The 15,507-nt window shown below is 49.3% G+C and overlaps 1 protein-coding gene across 4 annotated transcripts in view; it reads right to left on the reverse strand.

Moving 5' to 3' along the window:
- HTT (huntingtin) overlaps positions 1 to 15,507 on the reverse strand; it is a 2,905,635-nt gene that overhangs the window by 1,839,902 nt on the left and 1,050,226 nt on the right. For all 4 annotated transcript variants that reach the window (XM_069632055.1, XM_069632053.1, XM_069632052.1 and 1 more), the window contains one exon: positions 13,733 to 13,935. In XM_069632055.1, coding sequence (XP_069488156.1) covers positions 13,733 to 13,935 — 203 coding nt within the window. The remainder of the gene's footprint in view (positions 1 to 13,732; positions 13,936 to 15,507) is intronic.

The raw sequence follows: 15,507 nt of genomic DNA on the forward strand, positions 1-15,507 counted from the left end.
TTGTGTTTCCTGCGCCCCTTTGATTATGTCTGCTAGTAATCGGCCGGGTCGGTCGCTCTCCCCATAGCGTCTCGCTTGTACCCCTCCTGTTCAAGAACCGGGTCTCACGTTCTGCCAATTCACAGAATCTGTCTCTTCTGGTTACTAAGTCCCATTAGAGCCTTATCATGTGTTCTCGCATACTCATTTCCTAGGTCCCTGATGTCCTGCTCAGTTTCGCCCAATTCTATCCTAGTGGTTTTCAGGATGCCAGCTGTTGATGCAATCATCTTTCCTCTTAGCCATACCTTGAACGTTTCCCAAATCATAGAATACCTATTAACTGTACCCTCATTTTCAATAAAGAACGATTCGATCTCGATCCTAAGTGTCTCCTACTAGGGAGTCGTCTTAGAGTGCGGTCGGGACCATTCACCACAATCGGGTTGGTGGTATCCAGTCAATATGTTGAATTCTTTTTTTACAAATAGCAAAATGTCGAACCAAAAGTGCTGAATTCTTTTTTCTTCGAATGTATTGTTTTTTATTTTACAGGGTTGAGTTTTGTTTAGTTAGCAAAAAAAAAGATGTTTAAAAAAAAAACAAGGGTTTGGGATGGGGCCCTCCAAAAAAATTTAAAAAAGTAAAAAAAAAGGCATTCAAATGTATTTATTTTCTGCACTTTTGGTTCGACATTTTGGTACTTCGAAATAGTGACCGTCGGAAAAGTCACTACAAACCGGGGTTGGTATAGGCTTTTGTGTTCGTCTTAGTTCCAATACCACCGGGGAGTGGTCCGACCATGTGGGCTGTAATATTTTGGTCTCGGTTATTTCCCCCACCCAGTCCTCAGACACAAGCCACCAGTCTATTCTAGATTGTGCATCGTGGACTGTTGAATAGTAGGTGTATATTCAGTAGGTAAGGGGTGTTCTATACGCCAAATGTCAACCAGCCTGCTTTGGGTCATGATTTGCTTGATGGTGAGGGTAGCTCTGGTCGTACTCCTGTGTTTAGTGCTTGATCAGTCCAAGGCAAGGTCAAGAATCATATTGAAGTTGCCTCCCCATATTATTGGCGTATCAGGGTCTTGGCATGGTAAAGCTGCAACCTCAGTGTAGAATGTGGGTTCATCCGTGTTGGGGCCATATGGGTTGACTAGGGTTAATGGTCTGGTATTGATCGTGCCCGATACAATCACGTATCTACCTTCTTGATCTAGGTGTACCACGCCGGGCTTGAAATTAACGCACTTGTGTATCAGTGTTATCACTCCCCTTACCTATGATGAATAATAAAAAACTCGTTTTTCCCCCATTTTCAGGCCATTTGCTTGTGTGTGGCCACTAGAGCGTGGGTTTATTGTAGCATTACTATGTTAGGTTATGGAGTTCCAGGTATGTCCATAGTTTCCTTTCTTTAATCGGATTGTTCAGGCCCCTAACGTTCTATGAAATCATTCTAAGGTGATTATTTCCTGGTTCGGTTACGCATTTCTCTGTGTTGTGTCCATTTCTTAGTTCAACCATCTTAAGATAAAACCAGACCTGCAAGTTTCTTGCCAGTTTGTCCAACTTTCCCCCCCAAAACTGTCGGGTTGCCAATAGCCCATCTCCCAAAAACTTTCAACAACATAATCCCACTCCCCTTACCATCCCTCCCTTCCGCCCTCACCATCAGCCCCAACTCGATGTAACCTATGTAAACTGTTGGAGAAACCCTGGGAGAGGGGGGAGAGCGGGAGGAAGGTCCTGTTGACAACTGGAGTCTTCTAGTTAGCTCAAGGTATCCAATCCAGAGGATCTATTCGTCGCCGTGCCGTGGAGGCATTGTGGGTTCGGACTTTCTCTGAGCCTCCTTCAGTCATTATCGTTTCTGTCGTCTGAATTGTTGTTCAGTGACACTTCTGCTTCCGTGTGAGGCTGTCGTGGGGGCATGTAAATCGTAGACTCCACATGTGTCATTGCCTGTTCGAGGTTATCAAAAAAGTGGGCCCTCCCACCGTGTTGTATCCTCAGCTGGGCAGGGAACATCGGGGAGTATGGCACCTTCCGAAGTCTGAGAAGGCATTTTACCACATTGTTGGATCTTCTCTGCATTTGTACATTGGCAGCGAAGATTGTGTCCCTGTAGTTTAGTAATCTTGCTATTATCGTTCTTGGTGGAGCTCCAGGGCGGGGAGGCGGTGCAAGTGTCCAATGTGTTCTTTCAACTAGAAACTGTGGGGACAGCTTGGAGGGGTCAAACAAACAAGTTACTCTCTTACCTGGTAACATTCTTTCGATGGGATGGTCCGACGACGTATTCCATATATATGACATGTAATCACCACAGCTGTGCTGCTTCGGAAAATCTTCAGTGTCTGCGTTCTGCGTCGATGACGTTGATACGCCGCCCTCGAGGACCTCCTCTGACGGCCGACGTCACTGGATGTTATAAATAGGACGCACGACGCCCGGAGCCTCAGTTGTAGTTTTTTCCCAGAACGTGTGGCACCAGTCTTCTGACAGTCTGACACACAAAGCCTTGCGGAAACATAAGTTGCAATCGCATAAGAAGTTCTGTAGCGGGGAAGGCAGGGAGGGAGCGATATGGAATACGTCGTCGGACCATCCCATCGAAAGCACGTTACCAGGTAAGAGAATAACTTGTTCTTCGAGGGGATTGGGTCCTCCGACGTATTCCATATCTATGACAGACTCCCAAAGCAGTATCAATGCAAGGAGGTTGGAAAAGAATTTAGAAAACTGAAATTTAGAATGCCCAATCAAATTGCTGCGTAAAGGAAAGCCTTGCCTAAGGCCAGACCCTGCCCACGGATGGAATCGAGGGAGTAGTGACGTACAAAAGTATGTACCGAAGCCCAGGTGGCTGCATCACAGATGTTACGAATAGGAACAACCCTCTGTAGGGCAGTAGAGGCAGCCATAACCCTGGTAGAATGTGCCCGCAAGCCGACCGGTGGGTTCTTACTCGCCAAGCGGTAACACTAGGAGATAGCCAAAATAATCCAGCAAGACAAAATCTGTTCCGTCACAGCTTGTCCCAAACGCTTTCCAGCGTAACCAATGAAGAGTTGATCGTCCACTCTGACCCGGGACATGCGTGAAATATAAAAGCTTAACGCTCTCCTAGGATCAAGCCTATGGCGCCTCTCCTCTTCCTTACCAGGATGCAGAGGAGGATAAAACGCCGGAAGAACAACCTTCTGGCCTAAATGAAATTCCGACACCACCTTTGGAAGAAAGGAAGGACAAAGTCTCAGGACAACCCTGTCCTTATGAAACACATTGAAGGGTGGCTTAACTGAAAGTGCCTGTAACTCACTCACTCTGCGAGCGGAAGTGACCGCAACCAAAAATACAGTTTTAAGAGTTAACAGTCTCAAAGGGCATAAATACAAAGGTTCAAACGGAGCACCCATCAGAAACTTGAGAACAAGGTTCAAATCCCAACCGGGCACCTGGAAAGGTGACGGAGGGAACACATTAGTGAGCCCTTTCAGAAACTGAGAACTTAAAGGAATTTTAAAATGGGAACACTCTTCAGACGAGCGCTTAAATATGGACAGCGCCGCCAGGTAACCTTTAATGGTACCCACTTGCAAGCCCCTGTGGGCCAAATAAAGCAAAAAAGATAGAACCATGGGAATGTCGCATGCAAAAGGATCCACATTCTAAACCCTGCACCAGTCGCAGAACTTACGCCAACGGTACAGGGACTTTGTTGCAGGCCGTCTGGCCAAGAGCAACACCTCCATTACGTCTTCAGGGAGGTCCCAATCCTTATACCTCAACCTTTCAGAAACCAAGCGTGAAGGTTGAGGGATCGGACCTCTGGATGGAGAACCTGACCCCCCTCCCGTGAGAGCAGATCATCTCGGTAGGGAAGACGACGTGGAGGGCAGATAGACAAGTCGAGAAGGTCCGGGTACCATGTCCTCCGGGCCCACGCCAGAGCAATGAGGATCATCCGGGAACCGAACCTCCGTAACCTCTGCAGTACTTGCGGGATGAAGGGGACTGGAGGAAACGCGTACAGCAGTGGGAATGACCACTCCAACACGAATGCGATTCCTAAGATTCCTTTTGGAGGAAATTCCCACAAGCAGAACCTTTCGCACTTCCGGTTGACACTGGAGGCGAAGAGATCTACTTGAGGGGTCCCCCAAAGGGCAAAGATCTCCAGGAGAATCCCCTGAGCCCACTCCCACTCATGAGAGATCGCGCTCTGCCTGCTCAGAGCGTCCGCCGTCTCGTTTTCTTCTCCGGCCAGATGAACTGCCGAGATCGAAACTTCCTGCTGGATTGCCCAGAACCAGAGCTGCATCGCCTCCCTGCACAGAGGAAGTGACCATGCCCCCCCCCCCTTTTTGTTGAGGTAGTGCATGTCCACCGTATTGTCCGTCAGGATCAGGACATTCTTCCCTCGCACAGTCGGCAGAAAAGCCTTCAGGGCTAGCCTGACGGCCCTCAGCTCCAACAGATTGATATGGAGCCTGAACTCCGACGGAGACTAATGACCGCTGACTGTTAACTCGTTGGCATGAGCTCCCCATCCCGTGAGGGATGCATCCGTCACGATCGTCACCTCCGGCCAGGGTAGCCAAAATGGAGCCCCCTTCATCAGATTGTCTTTGACGGCCCACCACAGAATGTCCTGGGCTACCGAGGACAGCACTTGAACAGGGTCCGACAACCTGCCGGAGGACTGAGACCACTGGCGCGTGAGTGCCTATTGCAAAGATCTCATCCGCAACCTGGCGTCTGGCACCAGAAGAATGCAGGATGCCATGAGGCTGAGCAATCTCAAGAACTCGAACGCTGGGAGACTCTGAGCAAGCTAAAACTTGTGCATCATCTGATGAGCCCTCACCTGGGGAGGAAAACAATGCCCCAGGGACGTGTCGAGCACTGCTCCGATGTACTGGAGCCTCTGAGTTGGTGTCAAATGTGTTAGGCAGGAACCTGTGCAGTTCCCTTAGGGACCACTGCAAAAAAGCTTAAGACTACAAGTGTTAGCGGTAAACCCAATTGGTAGCAGTCTGTACCACCCAGATTTACCTGGTAGCTGTGGCTGAGCAGTCAGACTTCTCTCAGGAAGAGTTAGGCAGTATATACACACTAGGTACAAAAATACAGTAGTACAAGCAGACACCAAGAGCTTTGGTATAAAAGTATATAATTATTTATTTAAAAACACACTTGTAAAAATACACTGGCACTAATATGTCAAGCAAGTTCAAACACAGTCACTAGAAATATATACACCTCACTGATTAATTACTCGACAAGTCTTAGGAAAAGAACACCACTTATTATCAACACAGAGGTGAGCGCGTAACCAAGATGGCACTCCAATAAATATTTAAAAAGGGAGAGAAAAGGCAGAAATAGTAAAGCACACAATACCAACACTTATAACAGAACCACAGCAAGTCAAGAAAGGCAGGGTCTACTGTAGAGCAAAAAGTTCATAGGCCAGGCCCACTCTTGGAGAGAGCAAGGCGGAATGTGCCCAAGATCACACAGTTGAAGTACACTTTAAAAGTCTTTGCAGATAGTTCAAAAAGGAGTTAGATCAGTTCAGAAAGGTAATGTTAACGGGTCCCAGGTCACCCCAGGAGAGAGAGTCAAGGATTTACGGGACACCTTGAACAGTCTGTTGCAAGGGAGAGCAGGCGGGACACAGTACCTGAAATGGTGAGAAAGCTCCAGCGGGGGCAGTTGTTCCTGGCAGCGGGTGCAAGTCAGTGCTTCGTCCAGGGGAAGAGAAGATCTCGACGTGGAGGAAAGCTGGACGTTGTTGCACTGCCAGGGAAGAAACCAGCCACAGAGCTTCCCGGTTAAAAGGTACTACCCTTTTATTTGCGGTAGTGGTGAAGCGTGGCTATCCGGCCGCCGGGGTGCTTGGCACGGGCGATTCGACCCCGAGACGATCCTGGAACGCAAAAAGAGGTCGAACTGGTTAACCCCACCAGTTCAAAGGAAGAAGACTCTCCTGGAAGAAGATCTTCTCGGTCGTTGGGAAGTGGGCCAATCACACAAGAGTGTGACTTGAGTTGCCGAGGCAACTCAGTCCAGGGTGCCTATTCCCCCCTCCCACACATCCTGTAGACCCAGACAGAGTGGCACCACTTTTGGAGGCTTCTGTGTAGAAGCCCGCCAAAAGTGGAACAAAGGGCTCGACTTGGGTTGGAGTTACAAAGGCGAACACAAACGCCATTTTAAAACCGAGTCCTGGCAAAAAGACCCAACCGGGAAATAAATATTAAATAAATAACCCGGCGGTATCTTTAACATTGCACCAAAAAAGTGGCGCGTTAAAAATCAATGGGAAAATCCCATAGGAAATATTCCGGTGGAATATTTCGCGTGGTAACCACTGCCACCAGCCAGAAACTCGACAAGGGGGGGACTGGGCAGTGCCCCCTTGGAAAACAGACCCAGGGGCAATCCAATTACCCCTACCAGTACTTCCACAATATGATGGTTTGTACTGGTTCTGTTCACAATTTAAGACTAGTAAGTCAATGGCGACTTTACATGCCCTGGGAGACAGTAGTCAGTCCCAGGGTATGGAGTCTATGTTTGGGGGTCACTATGACACCCCTGTGTTACTGCACTGAGGGTGCTGTGTAACACACTTACCAAAAACCACATGACGCCCTATGGAGTAAAAGACCCCATAGCCCATAAAACACATTACAAAGTCAAAGGACATTCTCAAATCATGCCTAAGAGTGGGGGAAAAAGATCCAGCAAAGCTGCTGGGGGGACTCATTAGGTTTGGGAAATTAGCCTTTACAGAGAATTCTCCCTAACAAAATTGGACTTCTTTAAGTTGAGGGAGTGGCAGGTGACTGACAGATGATCCAGGACTTGCTCGGGAGAGCGCGCCCTGATCAACCAATCGTCCAGGTAGGGGTAGACGTGAATCCCCCCTTTCCTGAGGTGCGCTTCCACCACTACCATGAGCTTGGTGAAAACCCTCGGGGCGGAGATGAATCCGAACGGCAGGACCTGAAACTGAAAGTGTGAGTCGCCAACCGCGAACCTCAGGTACTTCTTGTGCTTTGAATGTATCGACACATGAAAATAGGCATCCTTGAGGTCGAGAGACACCAACCAGTCCTGAAGTTGACGGGCCTGGAGGACTTGAGAGAGAGTAACCATCTTGAACTTGTCCATCCTGAGGAGTTTGTTCAAACCGCTCAATTCCATGATGGGTCTCAAACCCCCGTCTTTCTTGGAAATCACTTGTTCCTCTCTGCTACAGGCACCAGTTCTATGGCTAGCAATTGAATTTCCTGCGCAAGGAGCGGATCCAGACTCTTCAAAGAGAGATTCCCCGGTTGATTGTCTTGAGGCCTCTTCCCGGAAAGGAAGACAGTAGCCGCGGGTTATGATCTCCAGAACCCACACATCTGAAGTAATGGCGCGCCACTCTGCAAGATGATGCGCCAGCCTTCCCCCAACCGGCGAACCATGGGACATGGCCTCATGACAGGTGAAGCGGCTGCGGCGTTGCCTGAGGGCAAAGAGGCAACAGCCCGAGCAGCCTTGGCACCTCGAGTACCTTGTTTTCCACCTCTGGCACTCCTACGGTTGCCCCTTTGACTGGCAGCTTCTCCCGCTTTACCAAAGGATGAGTAATAACGAAAAGGAACCTCCCCTCCATTGCTGTCCCCTAGGACGAAAAGGCGGAGGTTTGTGAACTGCAGCGCCCAACGACTTTGCTGCAGCTTTGGAGGTCTGCAACCTCTCAAGGCTCTCGTCAGTCTTTCTGCCAAAAAGATGTTCCCTGTCAAAGGGCATGTTGATGAGCCGGGCCTGCACATCAGGATCAAACCTCGACTTCCGCAACCACACAAACCTGCGCATCACGGTGCTCGCCGCCATGGACCGGCTGACGCAATCTGCCATGTCCAAACCCGACCGAACGGCCTCACACATGGCATCCTTGCCATCCTGAACCATGGCAAGGAAACCATCCTGTTCGTCCCCTTCGGGAATATGTTCAGCCGCTAAGGAAACAGTTCCACAGAGTGTGCCAGAAACGTGACAAGGCACATATGGAGTTGGCCGCCTGAAGTGCCATACCCCCTGAAGAAAACACTTTCTTCGCCCAGCCGTCAAAACGCTTGTCATCCCTATCCTGAGGGATGGTAGGATACAACGCCTGCTTTGCCGGGGCCGTAGCCGCCTGCACCACCAAACTCTCCGGAGTGGGGTGCTTGGTCAAGTAGCAGAGGTCGCTACTGGCTGGGCGGTATTTTCGTGGCAAAGACTTGCCCACTGCCGGGAGACTCTCCAGAGCAGTCCAAGCCGCCGCCACCCTCCTCTGTAGAGACATATGGAACGGCAGTACCGGGTCAGTTGGTGGACCTTGATCGAGGATATCCGTAAGGTCATCCTGAAGAAAATCCACTGGGGTAGCAGACCATCCAAAGTACTCGGTGACCCTAGACATAAGGAACCGGTACGAGGAGTCGGCATGAGTGCCAGGCTCAGGCCTACAAAACTCCACCTCCGGAGAGGTGTCCAGCCCACTGGGATCATGCAGGGACTGCCGCAGGTCTTCACTCTGGATATGGCACGAGAGAATCTCGTCTGGCACCATATCAGGAACCATGCCATCAGCAGAGCCCTCATCCACCTCTGAAATAAACTCAAGATGGTGGTAAGAAGGCACAGAATGTGGAACAAAGCCATGCTTTACCTTGGCCAGAGCCTTTCTAGGGGGTTCCACCGAGCCCCGGGGTACCCCAGTGGAAATATCCTCGAAAGGCGTCGAGTGAATCGCGTCGACGCTGAACGCGGCGCCGACAGCATCGATGGCGTCGACACAGGCCTCGAGGCCGGAGCTCCAACCGTGTCCCGCGACAGCCTGGGCGCCGATGGCGTCGACGACTTCTTTGGAGGCGGAGCCTCAAGAGTCAGTCAATGACCTCAGCGCCACCGGCGCCAACGTATTCCTCGAAGACACCACAGGTGCACACAGTCTCGAGCGCATTGAGGACCGGGACCTGGACCGGGCATGACGAGAACAATTCCCCTTGTCCGAGCGGGACCTCTCCCGCGAATCGTGCCAACCACCCGAGCCCGAAGGCGCGAGCGGTGTCTCTCGACCGATCACGACCGACCCCACTCAGAGGCGCGGACATAGTGCCCTGCGATTCGAGAATCGCTAACATTTTCTTCCAGAAGGAAGCCCATTCCTCTGGCGTCGCATGCTTGGTGGGATAAGCGACCCGCTGACGGGCGGAGTACTCGGATGAGGACGGGGAAGGCGACCGATGACACCTTTTCCGGGAGTGCCACGAAGAGGCAAAGGAGTGGCGGGACTGACTCCGGGATCGAGACCCACTGGACTTCCGACGACGATGCAGAGAGTCGCCCCTCGAATCGTCCGTCGAAAGCCCAGCAGACCTCGACTTCCGTGGCTTGGACACCTTACCTACCGACAACTTCTTCTTGCGCTACCGCAAGGCTTTGGATGTGAGCGACTGGCAGTCGACACAGTCATCCGTGTCATAGGCCTCCCCGAGGCACCAGAGGCAGGCGTCGTGAGAGTCCGTCACCGACATCTTGGACCCACAGTCCCCGCACTTCTTAAAGCCCGGACAAGGGGTGGAAGACGAGGTAGACATCTTCACGAAGAATATACTTCACAATACGAACAGGTTCGAAGAAACGAGAAAAAACAGAAACTCCAAAGAGTCGAGGTGCGCCGAGATCTCTGAAGCGAAAACGTTCGCGGAAAAAACGGAACTGAGGCTACGGGCGTTGTGCGTCCTACTTCTAACATCCAGTGACGTCGGCCGTCGGAGGAGGTCCTCGAGGGCGTCGTATCGACATCATCGACGCAGACGCCAAAGATTTTCCGAAGCAGCACAGCTGTGTTGATTACATGTCATAGATATGGAATACGTCGGAGGACCCAATCCCCTCGAAATATCTTTTAGGAGTTTCTCCACGAACAGTTCCTTAAAGCCTTTGCATGCTGTTTCCGGGACCCCCACCACGCGGATGTTATTGCGTCTTGACCTTGATTCCAAATCCTCACATTTGTTAGCCATTTTCTTCAGCTCAGTTTGGATAGTATTCAGAGTTCGGTCGTGGCATTGTATTATATCTTCATTCTCGCTAACCCTGTTTTCAGCCTCTGTGATTCATCCGCTCTCCTTCTCTATTTTGGCTTTCAGTGATCCTATCCGTTCCCACAATATCGTCTAGTTTGACATTGATGGCTAAGAAGCCTATCTGCATAGTCTGTAATAAATTATCATCTCTGGAACCGGCGTCGCTGCTGTCTGTTGCTGCAGCGTCTGAGGCTGGAGGGGTGGTGAAGGTTGTTGGTATCAGGCCAGTGAAGGAGTCCATTGGACATTTTTTTCTGTTGGCTCCTTTTGTCATTGTGTGGGTTATTCCCCCCAGGTGGAAAGGTGCAGTTCCGCTCTAATTGCTCCTTTAGTATTGGTCGTTGTCTGAGTCGCAGGGGTGTCAGGCGTCCTGATAAGGCAGTTATTGTAGCTAGTGGAGTGTTTAGTGGGTCTTGTCACGGATTAAATGAGTTGAGTGTATGTTTGCTGACCGGCTGACCAGTCTGTCTACTTTGCATCAGCAGCAGGGGAATATTGGTCAGACGACCGCCTCTCGTCTCCCCAAGCATCCATCACGGTATTCCTGTTGTAGGTGCACTTATATCATGGAATGCTGAAGTTTACCGTGCAAGCCAGTTTCCACCTGGTGTGTGGGCTGCGGGAAAGGATGTTGGATCTGCTCTCCGCGTGTTTGGGGGCACCACCTGTTGCAGGCCAGCCGGAGATCGTCCAGGTTCAGGCGAGGTCCTCCCATTGTCAGGTGACAGATCGAGGTATCCTATGGGCCTCTGGCGTAGGCTGATGTTGAGGTTGGCTTAAGGTGATTGTAAATGTGTCCTTACGTAGCTGCCGTGTGCTATTTGCGTTGTGTTGCTTTTACAGTCTTCATTGTATAGCACTACCCTGCTGCGTCCAGGTTTATGGTATCCCTCACGCGCTTATATCAGGCCGCGGACGTTCAAACATGTGTGTTTATTGGTATATGGTGTCTTGGAGGTTGTTCGGCCCTTTCATGTCTGAGGAGCCCAAATCAAAGAGCTTACAGTCGATGTGGGGATTGGGGAAGCCGCAGCAGAATGTGCGTTCACGTGTTCGATGTGAATGGCCTCTGTACTTGTTGTGGTCCTTGGGTCCAGGCGTTAGCGGGGCGTGCCGCTTTCAGTAGTGGTGTTTATCTAGAATGTTCGATTGCCTCCATGGATTATCGCGCAGTTAGTGCAGCATGGAGATCAGATTATGTGCACTATCGCTCAAATGTTACCTCTGTGGATTACCGCCTTAGCTTTACCGTGTGCTGTTCCGGGCTATAATTTACTGCCCGCCCCAATGTCTCATAACCAGGCTATTGTAGTAAGCTGGGTCGGGTCGCGGGACGCTGGCACGTTCCTTTCCCAGCAGGACATACAAGGGGATCACAGTTCATGCTGAGCACTTATCTCAGTCACGTGGCTTACTTGAATATGGCGAAGTGGACAGCTTTCAAATCACTCTGGTGCCACAGCCCCCGTCGCGGGGGATCTATGTTGTTGTCCCGCTTGTTGCTGTCTGGCGAGGCGGATGTGCTGTCGCTCGAGCGGGCCTTAAGGTTTTGTCGATGCCCTTTCACCGTCCACTTGCCCGGCTCTTGTCCGTGTCGGAGTATCCGATGCGGGAGACTGGCTGCTCGTAGGGCTATGATGCACGGCCAGAAGTCGGCGTCCTGATGGAATCCAGGCGGGGACATCCGGCCTCTCAAGCACCGTTCGGATGCGTCAGGGGGCCGCGTGTTTCGGGTGTACTTAAGCCGACCCTCCACCGAACCAGTACTCAATGTATGTGGGCTGTGCCACCCAGACCGCAGGGGAGAACTCTGGCGGTGCGTAGTTCACTCGACAGTGCCTGCTGGAGTGTAGTGCATCGGGTGACAAGCAATCGAGCCACCGCCTGTAGCCCTGCCGCGTTGTGCTGCGGCCTAGTTGGGCTCCTCCCTTATCTCCGCTCCCAGCGTCCCCGCAGCTTCCGCAACAGCACCTCTCACTGCATTAGTCTCTGCAGGTCGCGGTTTCATCCAAATCCGAGGGGTTAGGCTGCACGATCGGTTCTCGGAGGAGGGATGGGGATTGTGCTCAATTAGTTTTTTTTTTTATGTGGCTTCTTTGTGTTCGAATTTTATAAACAGAATGAAAAACAGTAATGGAATGGAGAAGTAATTCATCAAGAAAATGTGTGTCCTTTCATTAAGGTAGAAATGTTATACAATGTACTTGAAAAATTCAATAAAATATCATTTGGACGAGAAAAATGATAATTATTGTGCTGCTAGGATAGCATGAAGGTACTGTAACACACAACTCTTCCCCAGAAGCACTTACTTGAAACATGCTGCAGACCAGTAGGTAATGAATGATGAGTCCATGGGGTACGTGTAGAGAGGGGAAGTTTCAAAGGTACCATCGCACACTCAGTGGTGGTCAGGGAAGGGAGCAGACAGATAATCCAAGCCAGGGGGTTTGCCCCCCCACCTCTCAATGTCAATGCCAAGCAGCAAGGACCGCAAACAAGACCACAGCTATTTTCATCAGAGAGCGTGAAACAACACTGCTCCTCCAGTCAGGTGTGCTGTACAGCTACCCCATCAATTCCGCTCACGCTGCCTACGGCTAAGAGGCTGTACGGGTATAAAGGCACATTTTACATTGTGGAGCAGGCTCAAATGGAACAAGTGCTTTTTAGGTACAGGTGATCGAAAGCACTCTTTCCCCATCCTAGGCTGTCCTCATCTAACTGTTTCTCAGGCCCTATGAATTGAGCTGTTAACCGACTATTAGTTTGGGTTCTGGTATAACAATGCCAGGGCCTGTCCTTCAAGTCCAGCCTGTCTTTGCCACTGCGATTAACTCTCCCGACCTCCATCGGCCCATTCTCCTCCATTGTGACGACGTCCATCTTCAACTTCCCACAATCTCCTTCAATCTACTCACAATGACTGATTTTACCCTTCTCCAAACTCTAAACTCCTGCTACTGCCACCCAGACTGGGCTTCTTGGGATGAGTGCTTTTATACTGTGTTCCATCCTTCCCTTTGGTGGGTCGTTCAGAGAGGGGCTATACCTGTGGCTTAAAAGAAGATGGAGTGGATTGGTTGTTGTCCTGCAGGGTCTTCCCAGATATTTGGCCCAGAGTAGGGCTCCCATGACTAAGCTTTACTAGTGTACCAGTGGACTGTGGCAGGTCTAGGACACCAGAATCGGCCTGTTGGTAGGCAATGTGCCATACAACAGGAACCAAGGTATGGTGACTAGTGAATCTTCTCCATACCACATCTGAAGCCTAACCTCTACTTGCTAGAAGTGGCTACAACCCCCCACTCCACCAAGGTCTCCAAAACCAGGTTGGGGAGATTGTCACACTGTTTCGAATAGATGTTTCTGGTCAAAATCAAACTATTCACAGCTTTTGACCATATTCTTTCCAAGATTGTGTTTCTGGAACAATTAATATATCACTTGCATGGCAGAATAACACAATGACCAGGCAATAGAATATTTGCATCTCTTCTAACAATGCACCACAAAAGGCTGAAGGCACCACCAGGTAAAGAGTCTAAAATCACATTTGTCTCATTTAATATACAAAACATTTGAAACATAAATAACATAGCACCATACCTTAACAGCTGGACCAGGAGCCATATCATCAATTACATGTGCACAGATGTTGATTACTTTCATCAAGTGAGAAAACAACTGGTCAACCATGGCAACAATTGTTCTGTCACCCAGAGCTGGCCATGGTTCTTCTAGCTTATTTGCACCTGCATTTGTTTCTTCTTCAGCAGCCCATGAAGTCTTTAAACATTTTGGAGCAGTAGCTGTAATAATATAACATCTATTACATTTAAACTCAACTGGATTGATTTACATTTCTGCACTTCTAGAAACTGCTAATTATTCGTAACACCAGATGTCTTCTAAACATTCAGAAAAACAAATTACTAACCACTGTAATTTTCTTGTCAATTGATTAGTCCTCTTCCTACCAATATTCGATATATCTTCTTCAGCACCTGACTTTGTAGACATTTTCAGCCACTACAGGGGCAGCAGAGCTTTACAGTAAGTCATTTCTCATTCAACGGATTGCTTTTCTTTCGCAAATACCTCATCAGATAGACACCCAACCAGTATCTGTGAAGGAGGCGGGAGGAAAGTGTTTTACAGATGGAAATTCTGCAAAACCGCTACCTCACACTGAGCGCCAGTCCCACGGGCCACATCCAAGCTGTAGTGTTTGGTAAAAGTTTGCAGCGAGGACCAGGTTGCCGCCCGGCAAATGTCCCTCACTGCTACACACCTACACAGGGCCGAACACAGGGCCGAATAGAGGCAGCTGCTCCTCTAGTGAAGTGGGCTCTGTAAGGAAGACATGGTATCAAAGCAAGACAGACACAAGTGATCACAGTTCGAGGGTGTTTATTAAACTGTAAAATGGGTGAGATAAACACCCAATCTAAATCTAAAATGGGAGCAAGCTACGACCATCAAATAATAATACGGTCCTAGTGGAGTCTAGTCAAATAGAAAAGGCCTATACTAAAAAAAACTATTGCTAATCCTTACTGCTAGCCTACAAAAAACATTGTGGGAAATTGTTCACAAGAAAAGAAAGAAGTGTTCACAAAATGATAAGTCAGTATGGTATGGCCGGGGTCTCCCTTCCCAATGTTTTTAGCACGGGACAAGTGTTAGGCAGAAACCTGTGCAAGTTCCCTTAGGGACCACTGCAAAAGGCTTAAGGCTACAGGTGTTGGCAATAAACCCAATTGGTAGCAGTCTGCACCACCCAGATTTACCTGGTAGCTGTGGCTGAGCAGTCAGACTTCTCTCAAGAAGAGTTAGGCAGTATACAGAGTATACACAATAGGTACAGAGATACAGTAGCACAAGCAAACACTGACCAGAGCTTTGGTGTAAAAGTATATAATTATTTATTTAAAGACACACTTGTAAAATACACTAGCACAAAAAGAGGTAAGTAAATTCAACACACAGTCACTATTATAGATGTACAACCCTGATTACTTATTAGACAAGTCTTAGCGAGAAACACCACTTATTTTCAGACAGAGGTGAGCACTTAACCTAAGATGGCACTCTAATAAGTTATAAAAAAAGGGAGGGGAAAAGGTAGAGTTATGAAAGCACACAATTTCAATACTTTTAAAAGAACCACAGTGAGGCAGGTTAGGCAAAGTCTACTGGAGAGCAAGGAAGCTCAAATGCCAGGCCCACTCTTGGAGAGCAAGCGAGATGTGTCCATGATCACACAGTGGGGTTATGCCCAAAGAGTCTTGGTAGATAGTTCAAAAAGATGAAATCAAGTCAGGAAAAGTTAGTTAACAGGCCCCAGGCTAACCCAGGTTAGAAAGTTGAGGATTTACTGT

This window comes from Ambystoma mexicanum, chromosome 6q, assembly GCF_040938575.1.
Source record: "Ambystoma mexicanum isolate Mex_15411 chromosome 6q, UKY_AmexF1_1, whole genome shotgun sequence".
In the NCBI taxonomy this organism is placed as follows: Eukaryota; Metazoa; Chordata; class Amphibia; order Caudata; family Ambystomatidae; genus Ambystoma; species Ambystoma mexicanum.